Source organism: Podarcis muralis, chromosome 7 (genome assembly GCF_964188315.1).
Source record: "Podarcis muralis chromosome 7, rPodMur119.hap1.1, whole genome shotgun sequence".
Taxonomy (NCBI): domain Eukaryota; kingdom Metazoa; phylum Chordata; class Lepidosauria; order Squamata; family Lacertidae; genus Podarcis; species Podarcis muralis.
The window spans coordinates 13,674,847-13,697,186 of record NC_135661.1 but is presented as its reverse complement, the minus strand read 5'-3'; the positions used below and the strand labels follow the sequence as shown (position 1 = coordinate 13,697,186).

Here is a 22,340-nt window from a genome sequence, read left to right as displayed (position 1 = left end):
GCCCCCGAGCCGCCGCGCTGCCTCGTCTTCTGCTGCAGGGAGGAGCGGTGACGCAATGGGCCGCTGGCACCAGGAGGCCCCCCCAGCCGGGTGGGCCGGAAGGATGCGCCCCTCTCCTTTAAGGGGCTGGAAGGAGAAGAAGAAGCCGGCGATGGAGCTGGCCTCCCTCCTTTATATGGCTGCGCGGCACTTGTTTTTAATGGCGTTACTTAGGAGTAGGCTGCTGCTCAGGAGTCGACAGGGGAAGGGCACCTGCTTGGCACCCCACGTAGGGCGGGGAGAGAAACGCCCGTCCAAGATCCCGGAGAGCCGCCGCTGCCAGTCTGTGTAGGCAGCACGGGGTCGAGGGACCCAACGGTCTGAGTCGGTGCGCTGCGGCGGCGATCAACAGACCTCGTTGCGCATGTGGGAAGATGCTGCCTTTGAAATGTAGCGCGCATCTGGCGCTGGCGCGGGAGGAGCAGGGCGCCACTCTGTGGCCCGCGAGACTGGAGCCTCGGACGCGGGGCGGCTGCGGGAGAGGGAAGAGGCAAGGAGCCAGGACCAGCTCTGCCGATCAGGGGTCACGTTTTTTTGTGAAACGATCTCGCCCAGCCCGATGAGATCCTTGATGGAAGTAAGTAACTGGATTGTATGCTTCGAGTTCGCGGGGAGGTTACACGACACTGATTCTTTATTGAGCGCTCATTCGGGGTTTTTCTGCTGCGCGGATAGATGCCGCTTTTCCCCAGTGAGCTGCGCCCAGAGCGGCTTACAGCAAACACGCCAAACATCACAATGCAGAGCACTAGAAATGCAAATAAACAAAATGCAGAGCAAGTCAGTGATTTCAGAAATCACAAAAACCAACCATTTGGCAATCACAGAATAAATTCAACGTTACAAACACGCCCACAAAACCCCCCAATCATCCAGGCTTAAGTACATAACCACAGAGCAAAACAAGAGTTAAGCAACGATGAAGTTTCTGCTCTTGCCGCTCTCCAAGGAGCCTGGCTTAAATGCGGTTCAGCTGGCTCCCATATCCTTTCCCCAGAGGAGGCTGACACAGCAGCAAAAGGCAAATGTCGGAGAAGGCAATGATGGCGAGTCTCCTCTCCAGCCTCCTAGAAGTACCAACTGCCGGTTATTGCACTTACTGGACAGGTAATATGCAGAAAGGCGTTTCTCCCATCGCTTTTGACCTGTAAACAGTTTTGGGGCAGGGGGAAGAAGCAGAAAAAATGGCAAAAAAAACCCCTCTGCGCTAATTGGGCAACCTGAATTTGCTGGTATGTGATGGAATCCCACATGCAAATTGTGACAGTCTGTTATCCCACTCTGTGTTGTGTTCCTTGTTGCTGTATGGGTGTGAGGCTGTGCACACTCCAGGGGGCTAATGCACAACTGTGTCACATAGTTCTGATTTCTCTGCTTCTGAGGACTTTCCATTGAAATCCGCCTTGATGTTCCCACACTAGTGTGTGGTGCTTGATGGGATGCCTCCATGCTATGTGTTGTTGTCTGTCCCCCCCCCCACCCTCAGTTAGTACTTCTTTGCCCTCTGGAAGTTACAGGAACTAGACGTCCATTATGGACAGGTATGCAAGGATTAGTTTACCTGTGCATGCACACCTGGTTTTTTCCCCTTTCTCATAAATGGTTTTGTTCACAGAGTATTTCAATAACAAACTTTTACCAATCTTCTTTCTTGTAGTTTGGATCCATTGCTCCGTGTCCGCTTCTCTGGAGCAGCAGAAAACAACCTTTCTCCCTCCTCTATATGACATCCTTTTATATATTTGAACATGGCTATCATATCACCCCTTAACCTCCTCTTCTCCAGGCTAAACATGCCCAGCTCCCTTAGCCGTTCCTCTTTCCCCACTTTTCCTCTGCAAAGGCCATTTTTCTTTTTGACCACTGCAGTTTTGCAGAAGAGCAGTTCTGTACAAAACAGCTGCTTTAAGAGTAAAAATAAATCACAGCAAATGTGCCTTTCTCTGCAAATGCCAGGAATAAGCACGGTGCATCCTTTCTTTGGGGGCTGATGGAAACAAAATGGTTTGGTTGTGCTCAGGTGATGCGAAAATGGAAGAGAAGGGCATGGAGCTAGATGGCACACAGCAAAACTTCCCAACACACATAAAGCCCCCCCCCCAAAAAAAACCCCTGGCCACCCAACCCACTTGCCCATGGAACACGATTTTCCCTTATCACATTATCTGCAGAACGGGAAAAGGTAAACTAAATGGGGAAGAAAGTATGGGCTGCCATTTAGATGAGGATGATGCAAGCACACACCCCCCCCCCCCTGGCTGGGGTTCATTGGATCCACTTTAAATTGCCATACATACCTTAGAATCATAGAATTGTAGACCCAATTGGAAGGGACCCAAAGGCTCATCTAGTTGAACCTCCTGCAACACAGGAATCTCAGCTGAAGACAACCGTCATCCAACATCTGCTTAAAAACTTCCAATGAGGTTCAGAAACCTCCACTGCCTTCTGAGGTAGTGTATTTCACTGTCAAATAGCTCATGAGGCTGTTCCTAATAAGGATCAGGTCCATGGAGCAAAAAACAAACAAAACTCCCTGCTTTGGCTTCTCTCTTGCACTGAACCTTCCCGAGAACACCCTCCCATATTTAGGGGAAGCTTTCAGTTACCCTGTGAAGCTCTTTGCTCCCCACAATGAATTTTGGTCCAAAGACTAGACTGCAAAGATGCAAAGCATGAGTCATCATTGTGGCAGATTTCATTTAATTTTAAACAGAACAAATGAAAACTCATCAAACAAGAACACCCAGTTTGGGTTCCTTTCTGTAAGTGCTGCGTCTTGAAGAGCTGACCCTCCATCTGCACCAAAGGAGGCTCTGAAAGACGAATTGTTCGCAGGTGTGGAAGTGCATCTGCGTCTTTGCTGATTTATTCCAGTCCTGCGCTCTTGATTTTCCATCCTGCATTCTGAAGGCAGCATGCAGAATAGGATAAGGATTAAACTGGAATGAAATGAAAACAGGAGGTAAAGGATAGCAATGAAATAGCAACATAAAATGTATAATCTTAAATCAGTTGTTTCCAAATTGGGCACTACTGTACTGCCTCGGGGGGGGGGGGGCATAGGATTACCCGGGTAAGTACATGAGCTACTCTTTATCTTATTTATTTGTTTGTTTTATTTCATAAAACTTATACACCATTTGCTTGTAAAAACCAACCAACCAACCAACCAACCAACCAACCAACCAACCAACCAACCTCAAAGCAGTTTACAAAAAGGAAAAAATGATAAAACCAAGAAAAATTTACAATACTTTAAAACATACAAAAACTTAAAATACGAAAACAGATTAAAATTCACATTGGCATTTATAAGCATCTGGGTAGCATCTTGCCTAAACAAGAATGTTTTCAGCAGGTGCTGAACACAATAAAAGTCGAAACAGTAACAATTAATTGCACATTTATTCAAAATCCAATTAAAACCGTTTAGCTTAGCCAGTTCCACAAAATTTGTGCATTTGATCCAGCAATACTAGCCTTTCAAAGTTATTTACCGGTACATCTCCAGCGCCCGCTGCTGCCCCCTTGCCTCTTAGTGCCCCCCCCCCGAATCCCACAGCCCCACAGAGGGCGGCATCGCGAACTTTGGGAACCACTTACAGATAGGTAAAGTCAAAACAAATTTTTTTCCCCTTCCAGTAGCACCTTAAAGACCAACTAAGTTAGTTCTTGGTATGAGCTTTCGTGTGCATGCACACTTCTTCAGATACACTGAAACAGAAGTTGCCAGATCCTTCTATATAGTGAGAAGGTGGGGAGGGGTATTACTCAGAAGGGTGGTGGGAATGGGTGATTGGCAGATAGCTGTGATGAGCCTGTTGAGGACTCTTAACGACTGCAATAGGTCTTACAGGAAAAAGCAAGGGGTGAGAAGGTGAAAAAGGGGTGAGAAGGTGACAAAGCCAAAGTCTCGCTATATAGAAGGATCTGGCAACTTCTGTTTCAGTGTATCTGAAGAAGTGTGCATGCACACGAAAGCTCATACCAAGAACTAACTTAGTTGGTCTTTAAGGTGCTACTGGAAGGGGAAAAAAATTTTGTTTTGGGAACCACTGAAAAGGTAAAAGGTAAAACCAAGCCCTGGAGAAAACCTAACCTGCTATCCGGTTGTGTGAAGTTCCAAAATTCCCACATAGGTAGGAATAAGTGTTTCCTCCCAGGCCCACTTTGGGCTCTGCACCACTGGGTTTGCCCACACCACTTCCATCCCATTTTCCATCTTGATGCAGTTGTTGGGTCTCTGGGGCCTGGGACTGGCTGGCGAGCACTTTTCTAGAGGTGCTGGCACTGAAGAGGGCCCAGAAGGACCGTGACCTGCTGGATCTTTCAGCTTGTGGAAGCAGAAAGGAAAACAGATCAGTAGTGAGACAGCTTGGATGACCACATACATATGAAAAATTGCAAAGAAAGGGGTGCTTGGGAAAGAGCTGGGATGATTTCATGGGCAGAGCATTAGCTGTTTTTTTGTAGGGATTAAATAAGGAGGGAGAGAACCATCTCTGTCACTTTGAACTCAGGTGGGATATTAAAGTATTAAATAGATGAATAATAAACACAGTGAATGTAATGTATTCGCTGTACAATTCCAGGTATGGCTAAAGTTTGCTATTGCCTCATAAGTGCTTTAGTGCAAATTCAATTATTTATTTCAAGGAAAAATTAATGATGGTGGGGGTGGGGAAGATACCTTCCCCACCCACTTATTTAGGCAAAACGTAGTGTGATGTATACCCTCCACCACCCCAAATCAATCACCCCACATTGTGGAAAGTCAGTTGCAATTCTGCTTGTAGTTTTCCAGGGAAGGACAGGGTTGCAGTAACCTGCTTGGTAGGGACACGGGTGGCGCTGTGGGTTAAAGCCTCAGCGCCTAGGACTTGCCGATTGAAAGGTCGGCGGTTTGAATCCCCGTAGCGGGGTGTGCTCCCGTTGCTCGGTCCCAGCACCTGCCAACCTAGCAGTTCGAAAGCAGCCCCGGGTGCAAGTAGATAAATAGGGACCGCTTTCTAGCGGGAAGGTAAACGGCGTTTCCGTGTGCGGCTCTGGCTTGCCAGAGCAGCGATGTCACACTGGCCACGTGACCCGGAAGTGTCTGCAGACAGCGCTGGCCCCCGGCCTCTTGAGTGAGATGGGCGCACAACCCCAGAGTCTGGCAAGACTGGCCCGTACGGGCAGGGGTACCTTTACCTTTTTAACCTGCTTGGAAGCAGCCGCAGTTAAAGTGCCACAGGTGTCCCAGTGAGCAGGGCCCAAGCTCCACAGGTGCATTCCAGGGGATGCCCTGGAACCCGCACAGCACAGGGTTTTGCAACAAACTCAGGAGGTTCTTCAGCAGACCGCACCGTGTGGCAGGGTTCTTTGTTGCTTTATCTGGCCCAAGGAAATCTACCCATCCCACACAGATACATTAAAACCAAGGGGGGAAAGAAACGTTTTTAAAACACCTCACCCATTTCTAAAAGGCCACAGATAGTTAAAGGCCAAAGGCCTGGGTTACAGAGAAAAGTTTTCGCTTGGCGCCTAAAGATATAAAATGATGGTGCCAGGCGAGTCTCCCTGGGGAGAGCCTTCCACAAATGGGGAGTCACCGCAGAAAAGGCTTGTTCTCGTGTTGCCACCCTCCAGACCCTTGAAGAAGGGCCTCAAATGAGGATCACAGGAAGTTCAGCAGGGGTGGGGGGGTTGCAAAGTTAGTTTTGCTCCTACCTCACACCCTCCAGTTTCTTCCAAAACTGAGCGCAACAGGCGAATGTATTCAGAAGTGGCTTTAAGCATATCAACTTTGCTGGGCTTCCGGTCCTTCGGAATCAGTGGCACGATAGCTTTGAGCTTGGAAAAGCAACTGTTCAAGTTCTTTATCTGTGTGTGGGGTTTTTTTTTAAAAGCAAGCAATTAAAGCCGAGAGATTAGTGTCTCCTGAGCCCTTCAAGCCGGAGAAACTTTTCCTTCCTTTGCACTCATCCTGTGATGAGCAGTTGGGAAGAGCTCCCCCTCCCTCCCATCACCTGTCCTTCCAGATGTGCATTTTTACTAACCTGTTCATGAAACCAAATTATGACTCATTTTCTTCACTTTGGCTGCCTGCTAATTGGAGATGATATTGGGGTGGCTAACCTGTGGCTCTCCAGATGCTGGGCTGACTTTCCATCAGCACCAGCCCAACTTGGCCAACCATCGGGGTGATGAGAGATGGAGCCTCAAAAGCACCTGGAGGCCCACAATAGACACCCCTGTTTACTTTCAAGATTTGGCCTGAGGGCAGAGGGACAGAGATTCAAACTCCAGTTTTGCCATATGCTTAATAATCCTGTTGCTGTTGCTGTAATTGCTGCAGCTTTGGGGATGTCAAACAACACTTACGACAGCAGAGTTTTTAAGAGAGATGAAAGTGGTTTGGGAGAGGTTTCACTTCACATTACTATGGTTATTATTAGGAATAACTTTCTGACGGTAAGAGCTGTTCGAGAGTGGAAGGTAGTGTCTCCATTTGATGTTTTTAAATAGAGGTCGGATGGCCACCTGTCTAGGATTATTTAGCTGTGATTCCTGCATTGCAGGGGGCTGGAATAGATGACCCTTGGAATCCCCTCCAACTCTGCAATTCTAGTATTCTAATTACCTGCTATTCACTCTAAGGCCCCAGAACAGTTACAACAATTAAAACACAGTTTAAAACAACTCTTTGCACGTGTGCGTGCGCACCCCCCCCCCTGTTTTTGTCTTTAATTAAATAGATTTTGCCTTGGTTTTGTCTTTAATTTTTGACACAACACAAATACCTGCCAGAGACAGAAGTGGAATGAGTATGACATTATGAGCCTCTTTCAGCCTCCCTTCAACTCCCCAAAAGCTATTGCCATTTGCCTTCTGCCAAAGTCTGATGCAACCAGGTTGCTGAACTAACCTCAAAGTTTACCCAAGCTATCTAGAGTAAACAGTTAGCAATGGCTGATTTTCTGATAAGAATGCTCTCTAAGAGAATAAAAGCTATTTTATTGCTGTGTCCTGACAGCTTTCCTGGAGGAATTGGCAGAAGGAAACAGTCCTTCCCCCAGAAGACAAAATATTCCAGGAAGCGTTGGCTGGTGGCAACCGAGGAATGGCCATCTGGGTACAGAAAAAGAACATCTCTTTCCCTACCAAGCCCCAAGGAATCAACTTGTAAAATGCAATGACCACTCCATACAGCTTGCAAGGCTTCAATGACCATCTCCTCCAGAGAGTAGGACTGAACCAATGGATTCAAATGGCATGGAAGGAGATTCCGGCAAAACGTTAGGAAGAATTTTCTGAGGGGAAGAGGCTCTTTGACAGTGGAATGGACCTCCTTGGAAGGTTGGTGGACTCTCCTTCATTGGTGGTTTTTAAGCAGAGGTTAGATGGCCATCTGTCATGGATGCTTTAGTTGAGATTCCTGCAGGTGGTGCAATGGGTTAACCAGAAGGTTGGCGGTTTGAGCCCACCTGGGGACAGCTTTGGGCAGGATTCTTGCATTGCAGGAGCCTGGACTAGATGGCACAACTCTACTATCCTATTATTCTGTAACTAGGAGGTCAGAAACTCTTGTGGCTTCATACAGTGGACAGCTCCTTGGAATTAAGTTCTATTGTGTGTTCAATAGGGCTCACTCTCAAACCTCAGTCTCTGTGTCTGCTTACCCTCTCTCTCTCTTTAGCGTTCGCTGCTTGCCTCCTTCCCAGGACCTGATCCTGGTTCACCGTGGGAAGGTAGACACCAGAGGACTTCTTCTTCATTCGGGTGATGGGGGCCTTGACAGGCATGGGGCCAAAGTGTTCATTCAGCATCTCACCCAGGATCACAGCGGAAGGTGCCGGGGCAAGCTGAGGCAGCTGCTGCGTTTCTTGCTTCGCCATCCTCACTCCCTGGAGATGACAAAGCAGAGCTGATGAGCATCAGGAGCAGCCTCGTCATGGCAAGAGAGTCACCAGCTGCAGGTAAAACCCACCTTGCCACATTTCAGGGAGGGGGGACCAGCCAGGGATGGAGGAGAAAGTTGCAGCACTTAATGTTTAAATCCACACTTTTAAAAAAAAGAGAACCAAAACACAGCTAACTTTTGGAATTTGCACTTTTCCACATTTTGCAATGCAGTTCTCCAGCTAAAAAACATTTATGAAAACACACAAATTAGGGGAAAGTCTGCATACAAATATATTTGTCAGAACAAACCAAATGTGAATATATTAGGAGGAATTGTTTTTTTTAAAAAAATATGTGCATTAGTTTGTATGCAAAGCTGCATCCAAACATGTGCTGATTAGGACAAATTTGCAGTGAAATGCTGATGAAGTTTCAGGGGGCTATTTTTCGGGGGAGGGGGGAAATAACTCTGAAATTGCAGAAATATGGAGAACAAAATTTAAGAATAGAAAAATGAGACTCTGACAGAACCAAACTTGACCCTTCCATCCCTAGCGACCAGCTATATTGTTTATATATATTCATTTATTGCATTTACATTCCATGTTTTTCTCCAAGGAGCTCAAGGTGGCATATACATGTTTCACCCCCTCCTCCTTTAATCCTCACAACAGTGACTGGCCCAAAGTCACCCAGTGAGCTTCACCATGGCTTACCGAGGATTTGAATCTTGGTCTCCCAGGCCCTAGCCCTACACTCTAACCAATATAGCACACTGGCTCTTTATTATAAATTCTTAAATGCAGCTTTCCCTTATTGTCAACTTGTCAGATAAGGCTGCTTTATTCACGCCAACATTTTTAATTTCATCATTGAGGCATCTAACCAATGTATTTCTTAGCTGCACGAAATGATTGGCCTTATCTCTTCTCTCTGTTAATTAAAATGAACTTAGCTCAACTAAAGCTATTAAAAAAAACACCTTAGCTCTGTTTTTGCTAATGAGTTCAACAAGTGTTTAAATCCAAACCAGTTCAAACCAACAAGTGCCGAGTAATAAGGATAAATCATCCATGTTTACATGTGTAGGTGTTCCACACCCACACCTCTGCTGCGTATTCTTTTTCTGCTCTGAAGAAGACAGACAGAAGAGGAAGAAGAAAGCCTATGAACATTCAGAATGGAGGGGAAAAGGCTGGGCGGGGGTGGCGGGGGTGGGGTCTTCTCCCCCCCCTCCCCCATTGTGCTGGCTGTGGTTGGTGAGGGTTGCAGCAGGCCCAGGAAAGCCGATCTTGGCCCATTGCAGTTAGGCTCCAGGAATGATGAGTGTTGGGGGGGGGGGGAATTCAGCTAGTCCATGGGTAGGCAAACTAAGGCCCGGGGGCCGGATCCAGCCCAATCGCCTTCTAAATCCTGCCTGCGGACGGTCTGGGAATCAGTGTGTTTTTACATGAGTAGAATGTGTCCTTTTATTTAAAATGCATCTCATTGCTGACCCCTGAGTCTGACCAGCCCCAGAGGCTGGTCTGACCAGATGGATCTCCTGGTGTCTTCCAGGATAAGAGTCTGGGGGCTCATCCAGACTTCCTTTTGCGCTGTGCTGTCCAGGCTTTAAAGCCTTGTGTCCAAGCAGTTTTGCTGTTGTTGCGGCAGCGCTTTCCACAGGAAAATCTGAATTTCACCGCCTAATTTGAGTTAATGGCAATCCACGGAAAACCTTATTGCTGTTTGCTCTGATTCAGCAGCAAAACACAGGTTTAACTGGGCAAAGTTCAGGGACACCCCCCCCCCGAATGCTCAAACATGGAGTTTTAAAGGCTGGACCGGCACCTAGAAGTGTGTCACCAAAGGAAGTCTGGACGAGCTGTGACTTGGATGCAGGGAACGCTGCCTTTCAGTGGTCCTGTTTCTGCAGTGAATGACAAGCTCCTGAAGGTGTCACTAGGAGACTGCTGCTCAACCCTTCAGTATTTATATAGTGCAGAGGTTTTCAAGCTTTTGGGGCCCATGGCTCCCTTAACCAACTACCTTCTTTCTGTAGCTCCCCTGTGGGGCTCAGGAGCCCAGTTATGTCACCCCATGCCTGCCGAGCTGGCAACATCTCACCCTTTTTCAAACACCTTCCCTTATGGAGTGTTCCCTCAGCCTCCTCTCCTTAAGAGTCCTCTCGGCAGTCACTGCTGCCGCCCCTTGGCCTCTTAGCAGCTCCCCACGCCCCACCCCTACCCCCATCCAAAAGAGAGGTGCCTCCTCACACTGCCCCACAGGGGCCTGGGAAGCACCCCCTGGCCAGCCCCAGAGGCACCATTCGCCTGGGGAGCTTGTAGCCAGGGCTGCTGCAACAAACAGCTGTGCAAGCCTTTGGGAGGCAGAGATGTGAGAGGGAATCAAAGGAGGGAGGGAAGGAAAGGGGGACAGAGGCCAGTGTTGCCCGTGGCACCCCTGACCATCATTCAAGGCACCCCACGGTGCCACAGCACACTGGTTGAAAACTTACTGATATATTGAGCTCACACAGGGCACTAACTACAGTGGTACCTCGCAAGACGAATGCCTCGCAAGACAAAAAACTCACTAGACGAAAGGGTTTTTTGTTTTTTGAGCTGCTTCGCAAGATGATTTTCCCTATGGGCTTGCTTCGCAAGACGGAAACGTCTTGCAAGTTTGTTTCCTTTTTCTTAACACCGTTAATACAGTTGCGACTTGACTTCAAGGAGCAACTCATAGAACGCGGTGTGGTAGCCTTTTTTGAGGTTTTTAAAGACTTTGGTGATTTTTGAAGCTTTTCCAAAACTTTCCCGACACCGTGCTTTGCAAGACGAAAAAAAATCGCAAGACGACAAAACTCACGGAACGAATTAATTTCATCTTGCGAGGCACCACTGTAATCCCTTCTTAACATATAGGGAGGAAACTGCCCGTTGAGGTTTCGTCGGCAGGGCTGCACTCCCATGTTTGGAATCTGGTGTGTGTGTCCATCCTGGGACCATTTATGTCAGAAGTTCTCAAACCTCTGGGGGCCCCTGCCCCCTTGGTTCCATAGACTCACCCCCAGTGCACCATACTCTATAAAAAGCATTATTAAGAACAGTGGTTTTCCTGACCCACTAAGGAAGATATTAGCATAGTAACATTCAAAGGAGTAACAATGAATTGCACATTTATTCAAAATCCAATTAAAACTGTTTAGTTTAATTAATTCAAGAAAAGTGATGAACTTGACCCAACGATACCAGCTTTTCAAAGTCTGGTAGTTATTTACACCTCCAGCGCCCCCACGCTGCCCCCTTGCTTCTTAGCATCACCCCCCCCCCCCGTAATCCTCCCCATCCACTTTGGGAACCACTGACCTATTATACTGGCGGCACAGATTGCCCATGTGCAACCAATTCCTTTTACTGCCAGCTGTGACTCCTGGACAGAGGTAGCCTGGCATCAGTCATTCATACTCTGGCTAGACTGCTGTAATGTGGGGTACATGGGGCTGCTCTTTAAGATGGTTCAGAAACTGAACTTTAGGCCAAAGGACACCTGCAAGGGTGTCAGGTTGGGGCCAGGCATTATGAGTCTATGGCACTAACACTATGCCAACTGCATCAGATCCCAGTTCATTTCTGGGCTCTATGCAAAGTGTAGATTTTGACCTTTAAAGCTTTGGACCACTTTCCCACACATGAAGATCTTCAACAGAACACATTGTGCAGGGTCTCCAAACTGCATGAGGTGTGGTCTTAAAAATATGCTTTGGGGTGTGAGGAATCCAAATCTGCTATAATTTTTGTGATTGGGCAACATTTAGCTTGGTAAGTTCTACATTTGATGAAGAAGCACATCAACTGCTTTCAGAAAACCAAAGAATTATAATTATAATTTTACATTCTGAAAATGTCAGGTAATACTAAATAATAATAAATAAATAAAATTAATATAGAATATAGCTGCAAGTAATTTGCAATCATTTTTAATCTTTTCTATGTAATTTTACGCATTTACTAAGCAAAACTAAATTATATTAATTTAATCAAAATATCTTTTGAGTTCTCAAGTCATGTTCCAACTTTTTAGCACCCCTCGTTCTAAGGATTTGAAAGCTGAAAAATTCAACATGCCCTAGCCATGACAAGTGGCAATAGTGCTGCTTGGGCCACACTTTAAGGCAGAAGTTTGTGGCTTCACTCGGCAGGAGTGCCCCCAAATGCAGCAGAATTGGCACACTGGTGTTTGAAAGACATGAAGCAATGCCATCTACAAAGAGGGTCTCCCCTTAGATTGCCCACCTGCATGACTTCTACCACAGAATGAGGCTTCTCAGTGGTGGCCCCTCAGCTTCACCTGATAAAGACTTTTCCACCAGATGCTTGTGGGAAACCAGCAGGCAGGATCTGAATGCAAGACCACCCTCCCCTCCTGTGGTTTCCACTGGTGTTCAGAAGCATTTCTGTCAACAGCAGGAACTGTGGAGGCACAGCATAGACATCATGGCTGGCAGCCATCAATAGCCCTCCATGAATCTGACTAATCTTCTTTTAAAGCCATCTAGATTGGTGGCCATCACTGTCTCTTGTGGGTGCCTGTTCCATAGTTTGACCGTGCACTGAGTGAAGGAAGACTTCCTTTTAACTGTCCTGCATCTTGCAACCATCAGCATCACTAGATGTCCATGAGTTCCACCATTAGGAAGGAAGCAAAACTACTACTTGGGTGTCCCATCAGTGCCAAAGACTTTCTCAGTTTCCCAGACTTTTACATCCAGCCTGCTTCTCTCTGCTGGTTTCTTCTTGTACTGATACCTTCCCTACCCCAGAAAAGTCCCAGGTATGTGACACAGTTAAAACAGTTAAACAAAATTCCACACTCTAGCCCCAAAACAGTAATTCCATACTACACATTACAGGGAGAACACCAAAATACAATTCTTCAGTTTTCAAAAGGTGCAGTTTGAGCAGCCAGTGGAAGCTGTAAAGAAAAAGTACCCCCCCACCCCTCTGGAGAGGGAGTCCTACTGGGAAGGCACTCTTAACCCCCCCCCCCCCTCCAAGAGTTGCAGGAAGGTCTTCTCTATCAATCTTAATCTTTGGCTGGCCTGTGGTGTTGCTCCATTTTAAATAATTTTCATTACAATTGCACATTCTTGCAAGAGCTTAACAAAGGGCACAGAATACATAAACACATAGATGGGGCCAGTCTCTCTCTAAATCCTAACTACCAGGGCTAAACAATAATAACATCTCCTTTCTCTGTTGCTGAGTCTCGGCCTGCAGAGTGGCTGGGGAAACCCAGCCAGATGGGCGCGGTACAAATAATAAAATACTATTATTATTATTAGTATTACATACTTCAAGAGAAGTCGACAAGTACTTTACCACCACTGCCAGGCATTCGGAAACCCTGAAGTGGACCCTGTACTTACAGACTTGAAGAGACCAGCAGACCCCTTGGCTCCCTTTTTTCCTCAGCCCAGTCCAGGATATCTCAGGTGATTGCTTGCTTGCCCTAATGAAGGCTTCCAAATCACTGAAAACCTGTGTTGGGAATAACCACACCTGAGGCTTTCTCTGTTAAAGGACCAGGAGACTTCAGGTAGCCTCTTCTAGCTTTGCCCCCACCAGCTTTGCCCCCTGGGTTGTTGCTTCTGTTGCTGGGGCGCAATATAGCCTTTGCTGCGACCCACAGATGTGAGCTGAGCTAGAATGCACTGAGCTGCCTCAACATCAGCTGCAACTTCTGTCAGCCCCAGATGTTGTAGCCCAACATCTGGGGGGGCACTAGGTGGGCAAAGTCTGACCTGTCCTTCTGGGGAGGCGATGGCAGCTGGGAGGGTTGGCTGGCTGAATGGCAGCCCTTTGCCAGGGACAATGGGAGAGCGCCCCAGCATGCTGTTTCAGTGGCGGGGAAAGCAAGCCCCCCAGAGATTCTCCCTGAGAAAGAGTGGCAGAAGAGGCACCTTCTGAGACGCCTCCCCACATCGTGGCCCTAGCCAGGTTTCTGCCTGGTGCTGCAGCTGCATTTTGAGCAGATCGCACCTTAGGGGGCAGCAGCGCGTTGCCCATGCTAGGAGTGCGCTTAGCTGTCGCAAGGGCTTATATAACTGCCTTTGTTTCAGCCGGAGTAGGACATCTCTGGGCAAACGCGCCTCTCCGATTCTCTCAGCTCATCGCATCTCTCAGGCATGCCGACCTGCACGCGCCTCTTCTCCCTGGGGGGGACTGGGGGGGGGGCGCAGCGGATGCTGACGGGGTCCTTTCTGTGCTGCGCATGGTCCTGCAGAGGGATTTGTGCCCCACCCCGCACAAAAGCCTGTAAGGACGAGAAACCTGCTCTGAGACAGTTGGACTGTGGACAGGGCAATTGTGCGTGGCCAGGCCTGCCGGCTGATTCGGAGGGAGCCTGTCCTGCGCCTTTAAGAGAGGGTCAAGCTCCAGAAAAAAGCAGGCGAACATTTTCCCAGCAGAGAGAGAAATATGAGCTCAGCTCAGGTGTGCAGTTCACACAGTCACAATCATGACTTCGCCCAAACCCCGCTGGGGCAGCCTGGACAGCCCAGCTTTTTCCCCACGTTGGAGGGAGCACTTTTCTATTTACTTCACTTATCTCCACAGAGCCTGGAAGCTCACGGGATGGGGGCCAGGCACAATCTCTCAGCTGAACCTACCTCACAGGGTCGTTGTGAGGACAAAATGAAGAGGGGAGACCTTGAGCTCCCAGGGGGAGACGTGCGATATAAATGGAATAAATACATTTTAAAAAGCTATGAATTGCTTTCCGCGAAACATCCCAAAGTGATTAATGGCAACATGAATTCCAATAGGGATGTCACTTAGGAATAATCATAAGGAACATAGCAGACCTAGTAAAAGAGGTGAAAATCTTTTCCCCTACCACGGAAAAGGCTCTGCTCATCTCTCTTGATCAGCCATGCGACACTTGTAGTACCAAAGAGCAGTCAGTCAGTACCTTTTGGAGAGTAAAGACCTGGCTAAGGTTGATGATGAGAGGGGAGCATCTCAATGGGCTCTGCGTACTGAGTGTGCGCAGAAAAACTGCATTGGAAAAGAGGAGGAATTTGGGAAGGAAATGCTGGAAAGGTTTTCAGCAACCCCCCCCCCCAAACCCTTTAGTTTAGATTTTTTAAAAATAAGATGGGAAATGGCATATTCTTCATAATTTTGCAAAATATACTCACTAACTGCATGAAAGGTACTGCCTGGTTTTAGTTTTTTATTTAACTTCCTGGTCTTCCAATTATGAAAGATTTTGACAGATTTTTCTGAGCAATTGGGGTCAAAAGAAAGTAATTTAAAACAACTGTTGTCGAGACATTTCATTCCGAATCTGCTGGACAGAGCCAGGCAGAGGATGGTGACAGGAGGGTTTCCTGCCCCTCCCCCGCCCCAATTCCCGGCTTCCTCCCTGGTTTCTTGCACTGCAGAGGGTTAGACTCCATGACCCTTTGGGGAACTTTCCAACTCTGCAATTCTAGGATTAATAGAACCTATAAAAACAATCTCAAGTCTGATACAGATGCAACCTGGGATAGACATTGGATTCTTATCTCGTTATACATGACAAAGCCATTTTTCACCTTCTCACCCCTTGCTTTTCCCTGTAAGACCTATTGCAGTCGTTAAGAGTCGTCAACAGGCTCATCACAGCTATCTGCCAATCACCCATTCCCACCACCCTTCTGAGTAATATCCCTCCCCACCTTCTCACTATATAGAAGGATCTGGCAACTTCTGTTTCAGTGTATCTGAAGAAGTGTGCACGCACACGAAAGCTCATACCAAGAACTAACTTAGTTGGTCTTTAAGGTGCTACTGGAAGGATTTTTTTTTGTTTTAACCTGGGATAGGTATCTCTACAGTGGTACCTCGGGTTACAAACCCTTCAGGTTACAAACTCCACTAACCCAGAAATAGTACCTCAGGTTGAGAACTTTGCCCCAGGATGAGAACTGAAATTGCGCAGCAGCAGCGGGAGGCCCCATTAGCTAAAGTGGTACCTCAGGTTAAGAACGGTTTCGGGTTTAGAACAGACCTCCGGAACAGTTTAAGTTCGTAACCTGAGGTACCACTGTGTTTAAAAGGCTTTGAAGACAGAAGGAGGTCTTCCATTGGTGCTTCCTTGCCTAATATTTAACAGGAAAGGACCTCCCCTCTCTTGGCGCACTCCAGTGGGATAGTGGCCAGTTTTGAACAGCAGGTGCTCTTCCCGACAGATAGAACGTGGGTGGTCACATTGTCAGAGGTTATGGTAGGTAGAGCAAAGATTTAACGCCCCCCCCCCCCACTTGTCCTTGGGTTTCCTCCTTCAAAGAAATTATGTTTGTGTCAAGTGCTGGATACAGCCATAAAATGGTGAACCTTATCTTCTAGATAAGAATTAAGTAAAGGGCAAAGATTAGGGTCTACTCGGCCTCCTCTGGGCCATTTAAGTGAAAACATTATCCAAGAGCTTTGACACAGCGGTGGTGGTCAGGCATTCTTTGAATATCAGCTTTCCTTTTTTGTTGCCCAGAAGGTCACCAAAGTCCGCCCTTCATATATTTTTAAAGAAAAGAAAGAAATGGCCAAGTGCCACAGGTCCCAAGGAGATGTCATGAAGAGGGTGGTCAGATCGGGAGGAGCTCAGGGAGTTGGACCTGGGTGATGGAGTTGGAGCACAGAGAAGGCCACTAGTCCGGGGGGGACGGGACACTGGAGTCTGGAGAGGAAGGAAGCAGTTTGGCAGAGGAGTGTCCTGCTCTTGTGACACTGGACACTCCTAGCTGGACTCTTCCTTACAGGAAGCTGATTTATATAGTCTGTCAGACAATTGGACCAACTAGTTCAGTATTGTATACATTGACTGGCAGCCGTTTCTCAGAGTCTTGGGCAGAGGGCATTCTGAGTCCTACGACTGAACCTGGGGCTTTCTGCATGCCAGTGGCATAGCGTGGGTTGCAGCACCCGGGGTGGGACAAGTGTTGTGCCCCCTGGTGGACAGGGCAGCTGGGGGGAGACGTGCACTGGGAGGGGGCTTCCTCCCTTGGGCGCTTTCCTGCCTTCCTCTTCCTCCTCCAAGGGGGTGCCGCTGCTGCCCTCCCCCTCCACAGGTGCAATCTCCCCCCTGGCCTGAGCCTCAGCCACTGCGCCCAACACTCCCCAGACCCCTCCACTTCCATCCTTGCCACCTCACAGACCAGGTGAGCCCTCGTACATGTGGGTGTCTGAGGAGAAGGAGGCACCACCCCAGCCCCGAAGTGCAAAGGCCCAGCCCAGGTGTGGCTTGCCTCCCCACAGCTTCGGAAGACAGCAGGGAGCCTGGTTGCGCCCCTCTCATAATTTTGCACTTGGGGCCACTGCCCCCCCTACACTACTGCTTCATGCAAAGCTAATGAGCTAAGGTCCTTCTGCTGGCATCTCTTGAGAAAATGCTGATGTGGATTTTCTTCAATTACCCACTCCAGTTGCAATGTTTAAGACAGCTTTTTATTTGGTCAGAATAACAGCAGCTGTTGGGGTGTCCACAGGACTATCAATTGCACAGGCTTATATAGAAGCATTCCCTTGCTTTAGCTTTACCCATGCTCAGAAATTAAGTTACATTCTCAGAGGAAAAGCATACCTAAATTGGAAGAATTCAGTCCCTGCTTTCGCTCAGTTTGGCTCAAGGCTGAGTTTGCCTACACAAACTTCTTGACACTTTCTTAATACAGTCTGAAAAGGTAGATTCTCCTACCGATATCCTTTTGAACTCTCTCTTTTATATCTCTTCATTTATGGGCTACATATAAATGTATGTATCAGTATGTTCACTGTGTTATTCTTTCTAAACCCAAGACCTCCAGGTATAGGGTGGTATATAAATTCAATAAATAATAAATAATACCTAAGACGCCACTGTTTTCTGCAGAAGAATTTCTGCTTAAAGTCCCCAAACTATCTCTGCCTTCTCCACAGGAATGCAGAGCAGGGCTTTCAATGTGATGGCCCCTCTTGTGGAACAGCATCCCCCGTTGAGATATGCCAGGCACACAATATCAGGACTTTACAGAAACCAAGGAAGATGTTTTTATCCAGTTAAATGAAAATGTCTCTTCTCAGCCTTTGGTGCACATTTTGTATTGTTTTCAAACCCCTCAGTTGTTTCTTGTTCTCTTTAAAGCTATTTCAGCTGTTTGTATGTTATGTCTGTAAATTGCTTTAAGTCATATGGAAATGGCTACACACAAATAAATAAATAATCACCAACTTCTCATCATATCCATCTCATGCTTTCCAGGCTTAATTACTAGTTCTTCTACTCCAGGGACCTCTTTCTGGAAGTAGTTTCTTGGTTACCGTTAATTAAGGGAGGGAGAAAATAAGTTCAACATACGGTGGGAAAGTATTATGTATTACGCTGAATGTTTCCTTTGGGAGAGAGATGGCGCCTCCATTTTGCTATTCTTGCCCACAGCCATGGATAAGCCCGTCTCCTACAGATTTGCCAATACGAATCCACTTGCTGTCATGTTGAAACTGCAGGACAGAATGGTTTCTGGTTGCCATTACAAGAAAATCGCATCAAGGTGCGCCTACCAGATTCAGCCTTTTGCTTCCAAGGGTCAGCCAGACGCTGCCGGAAAGCCCAGGCAAAGGGCATGGGGACAACGGCTGCCCCTCCTGCTGTTTGCCCTCCAGCAACTGGTACTCAGGGGTAGACTGCTCCTGGCTGTGGTGGTTTCACTTAGCCAGACTTCCTCAGCCTGTTGCCCTCTGGGTATTTGACACCTCCCACCAGCCCCAGTCAGCGGGGCTGTGAGATGCTGCGGCTGATGGGAGTTGCAGTTCGGAACATCCAGAGGGCAGCTGGTTGGGAAAGGCTGCACTTTGCTGCCATGGCAGATACTCTGGAGCTAGTAATCTTCTGCAGGCATTTGTCCACTCCTTTTCAAGCCCCGCTTCCTGCTGTCCATAAGTTGCCACCACCAGCATCCCGCATCATTTCCCCAGCAGGTTCATTGGATGGTTGCCTATAAATGCATTTTGCAGCTGCATCTTGAATCTCAGAATCGTAGAGTTGGAAGGTACCCAAAGGGTCATGTAGCCCAGCCCCCTGCAATGCAGGAAACACAGCTAAAGAATCCCCAGTTGCTACTCTCTCTCCCCATCCCCCCATGGCTTGCAACACATTTTGCAGGGGAGGGCAGCGGCTATATTTTCCTTTGATCCCTGGAGGAAAGTGGAAGGGCTGTTCGCTTGAACAAAGGAGGAGCAGAGCAAGCAGCTCTCTTGGCTCACGGCTGAAGAAATGCAAACAGGCAAAGGAAACAATATCCTACTGGAGGCACCTAGAGGAATGTTGCTGGGAGCTCTTGAAGAAGGCAGGGAGGACTCCAAGACCAGAGGGGACTGAATGAATCACTCTGGAATGTCAAGAGATAGTAAACACTCTAGAATGTCAAGGGATTTTTCCAGGTTGTTGTGGGTTGTTGTTGTTGTTTTGCAAAATTGCTCACTAAAAAATAGCAGCTGCAGTTGAGGCAGAGAAAGAGAAGGGAAATGGCCTATTTAAATACATGATTTCTGAAGTTGCCTTGGATGCAAGCATGCAAGTGGCAGAACCAGGACAGGCTAGAGATGCTTCAAGCAAACGTAAATAATTGTCTCACTTACTCATCCCATCCTGCCTCCAAAACCTTGCAAGCAGAAGGTCCCAGGCTTAATCCAGGCAGGATGGAGAGAGACTCCCACCCGAAATCCTGGACAGCTGCTGCCAGTCAGTGTAGACAGTACTGAGCTAGATGGACCCAATGATCTGACTCAGTATAAGGCAGCTTCCTCAAACTTCCTAAAGAGTAAAAAGTTTTGTGTGGTGAGGTTCTTATGGTGCTGCAGTCTCGAACCTGGCTTCTGTGTGGAGCTGCAGGATTGTGAAATGATCCACTGACCAAGGGGGTAGAACCCTCATTGAGTCTGCAGGTGTTACAAAACTAGGAGGGTAGAACAGAAACTGCACCAAAACTAACAAAATGTGATTCAACATGAGACAAACAGGAAGCTTTGCAATCAGGCAATAAAACAAAGTAAACCCAAAGCTCAGGTTGGGCTTAGCAGTACATGCAAAAAGCTGCTGCTGGTCATAAGACATCCATGGGGCTGGTCTGAGATGCTTTGGTTTCTCAAATTTCAGCCGTGTCTCCCTGTGTGACACTAAAATTTCATCTCCCATGTTTTTTGTGGTCCACGTACTCAGCTGCTGATGTTCAAGTGAAGAGCTCATACATGTGCGATCTGGGCTGGTATAAGTGGAACATGTGAGGAGGTGTCCTTGGAAAGGATTGTGTTCAGTGGGTTGTGAGGTGACATGAAGGTACCTTCTGTGAGCTACAGTAGCTCCTTCACACAGACACGTCTCCCTTGATGCTGCCATCCTCTTGTGCCCCACAAGGCGTCCTTGGAAAAGCAGAGTATTAAAAACAACAACTGGATCTTGCACATGGAACATAGGACTTACACAAAGTCCAGCCATTGATCCATTTAGCTCAGTATTGTCTGCAGTGATTGGCTGCAGGGTTTCAGGCAGGGTTCTCTCCCAGCCCTACAGGGAGATGCCAGGGAATGAACCTGGGAGCTTCTGTAGGGAAAGCAGATGCTCTGCCACTAAGCTGCGGCCCTTCCCCACGGTGGGAACAACAGGCCGACAACAAATATAATCCTCAGGGTCCCTTCCAACTCTACAATTCTATGAGATATGCTCATGAAGTCTGAATTGGCCATGAGACAGATCAGGAATGAGACCTTGAGGTCGTAGTGGATAGCTCAGTGAAGATGTCAACCCAGTGTGCAGTGGCCATGAAGAATGAGAACAGGATGCTGGACTAAATGGGCCATTGGCCTGATCCAGAAGAGCTCTTCTGATGTTCTTAGGCTGCCTGATCATTATCAGAGCAACCAGGACAAGGAGAAGACCTGGGCAGGGATTCCAACTGGCAACTCCAGGCTGAATGGTCCTCTCCACCAGCCCATCATCTCCCCTTCTCTGGCTTTTTGCTGATGCATGTCATGGACTAGCTGGATGCAGAGGAGTGGTGGGAGGCACCAGCCAGGGAACCCCCAAGAGAACCCCCTGGGGAAGAAGGCTCAGAGCCAGGAGACTGGTGGTGGGATGATGATAAGTGGTCAGAGGGAGAAGCGCTGTCAAAATTTGAAGAGGCAACTGGGTGTAGTGAGCAGGAAGAGGCTGTGGCAGAGAGCAGTCCAGAATCAGAGGCAGGAGGCAGAGATAATGCAGGCTGTCTCCCCCTCCTGTTGTGACCAGCTCTTCTCTCCCCTGTTCTCCCAGAACCAGACGAGGTATGAAGAGGGAGGAGCAAAAACAGACAAGCCGATGGAGCCTCAGATTGCTTGGGAAGGACTCGAGGGGGGGGGAGGATGAAACTTAAGAGAACTGTGGGAAGGTAGAGACCTTCAGTCCTCACTGCTTCCTTTGGTTTCTTTGAATAAAGAGTCAACTTCACTGACACCGCTGACCTACTCCTGACTCCAGCTTCTGACAATGCATTGCAGCACAAACGGCACTTGGGGATCTTCTGCATCAGATGATGATGATGGGGAAATCTTCACACCACCAGCCCTGGCTCCTGGATCATCTCCTTCCTTTCCCTCTTCTTGCAGAGTGACCAATTAATTTCCTTTCCCTTTCTTTGCTGGATGCATGTTTTTCTTGCCCTTGAGACACGTGTCTAAGCGGAAGGTTCTAATTGGGGCAAAGTCAAACTACAGCCATGATGTGCCAGCGGGAAAGGGAGCCTCTCTGGTCTTTGCTTTCAGCATGCAGCTCCTCGTGCTGCCTGGAGCACCCTGAGGTCACGTGTCCTGGCGTCCCCCGTCAGGCAGTGAGCTGATGCACCCAGCTGGCAGAGCCAGGCTTGCAAGAAACTTGACTGCTTGCATTAGGCTCATTCACACAAGGCTGCCTTTGGTTTTTATTAACTACAGAGTTTCTGTAAGATTTGATGGTCAAAATGGGCATTCTCCTTAAAATGTGAACCAGGTCTGTGTCAGGTGTCTTTTGCTGCTATTCTAAAGGTGGGGAGTGGAAACTGCCCAGCATTATCTTGACTGAGTCAGTCGGTCCATGAGTGAGCTGGAATTTGATTCCATCTTTGGGTATCTGGGACAGCGAAGTAGTTAATACAGAAAACTCACATCACTCGCAGTGAAATTGCTGCTTCATGAGTTGAGCAGATCAGGCCAGGCGCTCTCTCCCTCCCCACCCCCAGAGTGCTTGCAATCGGATTGACTTCCTGGATCATCATTATGTAAGATTGTAGGGTGTAATTTGCTAGATTATTCAATTCATTTTTATCTTGCTCAGTGAGAAAGGGGAGGGGGAATGTTACTTTGACCAGCTAGTCAGAACAGATTGCCCAATAGGGATGTGAAAGA

The 22,340-nt window shown here is 47.8% G+C and overlaps 1 protein-coding gene and 1 long non-coding RNA gene across 2 annotated transcripts; one reads left to right on the top strand and one right to left on the bottom strand.

Moving 5' to 3' along the window:
• The first annotated feature begins 88 nt into the window (after nt 1-88).
• Nucleotides 89-18,158, top strand: LOC114602648 (uncharacterized). Its single transcript, XR_003707959.2, has 3 exons — nt 89-616; nt 7,721-8,000; nt 17,868-18,158. It is a non-coding gene; the product is annotated as an uncharacterized LOC114602648 (long non-coding RNA).
• On the bottom strand, nt 4,145-7,919 carry FIGLA (folliculogenesis specific bHLH transcription factor). Its single transcript, XM_028741101.2, has 3 exons — nt 7,704-7,919; nt 5,752-5,904; nt 4,145-4,375 (listed from the first exon to the last, which is right to left on the bottom strand). Exons 1-3 carry the CDS (start codon nt 7,917-7,919, stop codon nt 4,145-4,147), a joined length of 600 nt encoding a protein of 199 aa, XP_028596934.2.
• Nucleotides 18,159-22,340: the final 4,182 nt, after the last annotated feature.

Coding starts and splice junctions, on each gene's coding strand:
- FIGLA (XM_028741101.2), bottom strand. CDS start 7,919: ATGGCGAAGCAAGAAACGCAGCAGCTGCCTCAGCTTGCCCCGGCACCT. Junction 5,905..7,703: donor ACGCTAAAGAGAGAGAGAGG/GTAAGCAGACAC, acceptor CCCCACACACAG/ATAAAGAACTTGAACAGTTG. Junction 4,376..5,751: donor AAGAAACTGGAGGGTGTGAG/GTAGGAGCAAAA, acceptor TGCTTCCACAAG/CTGAAAGATCCAGCAGGTCA.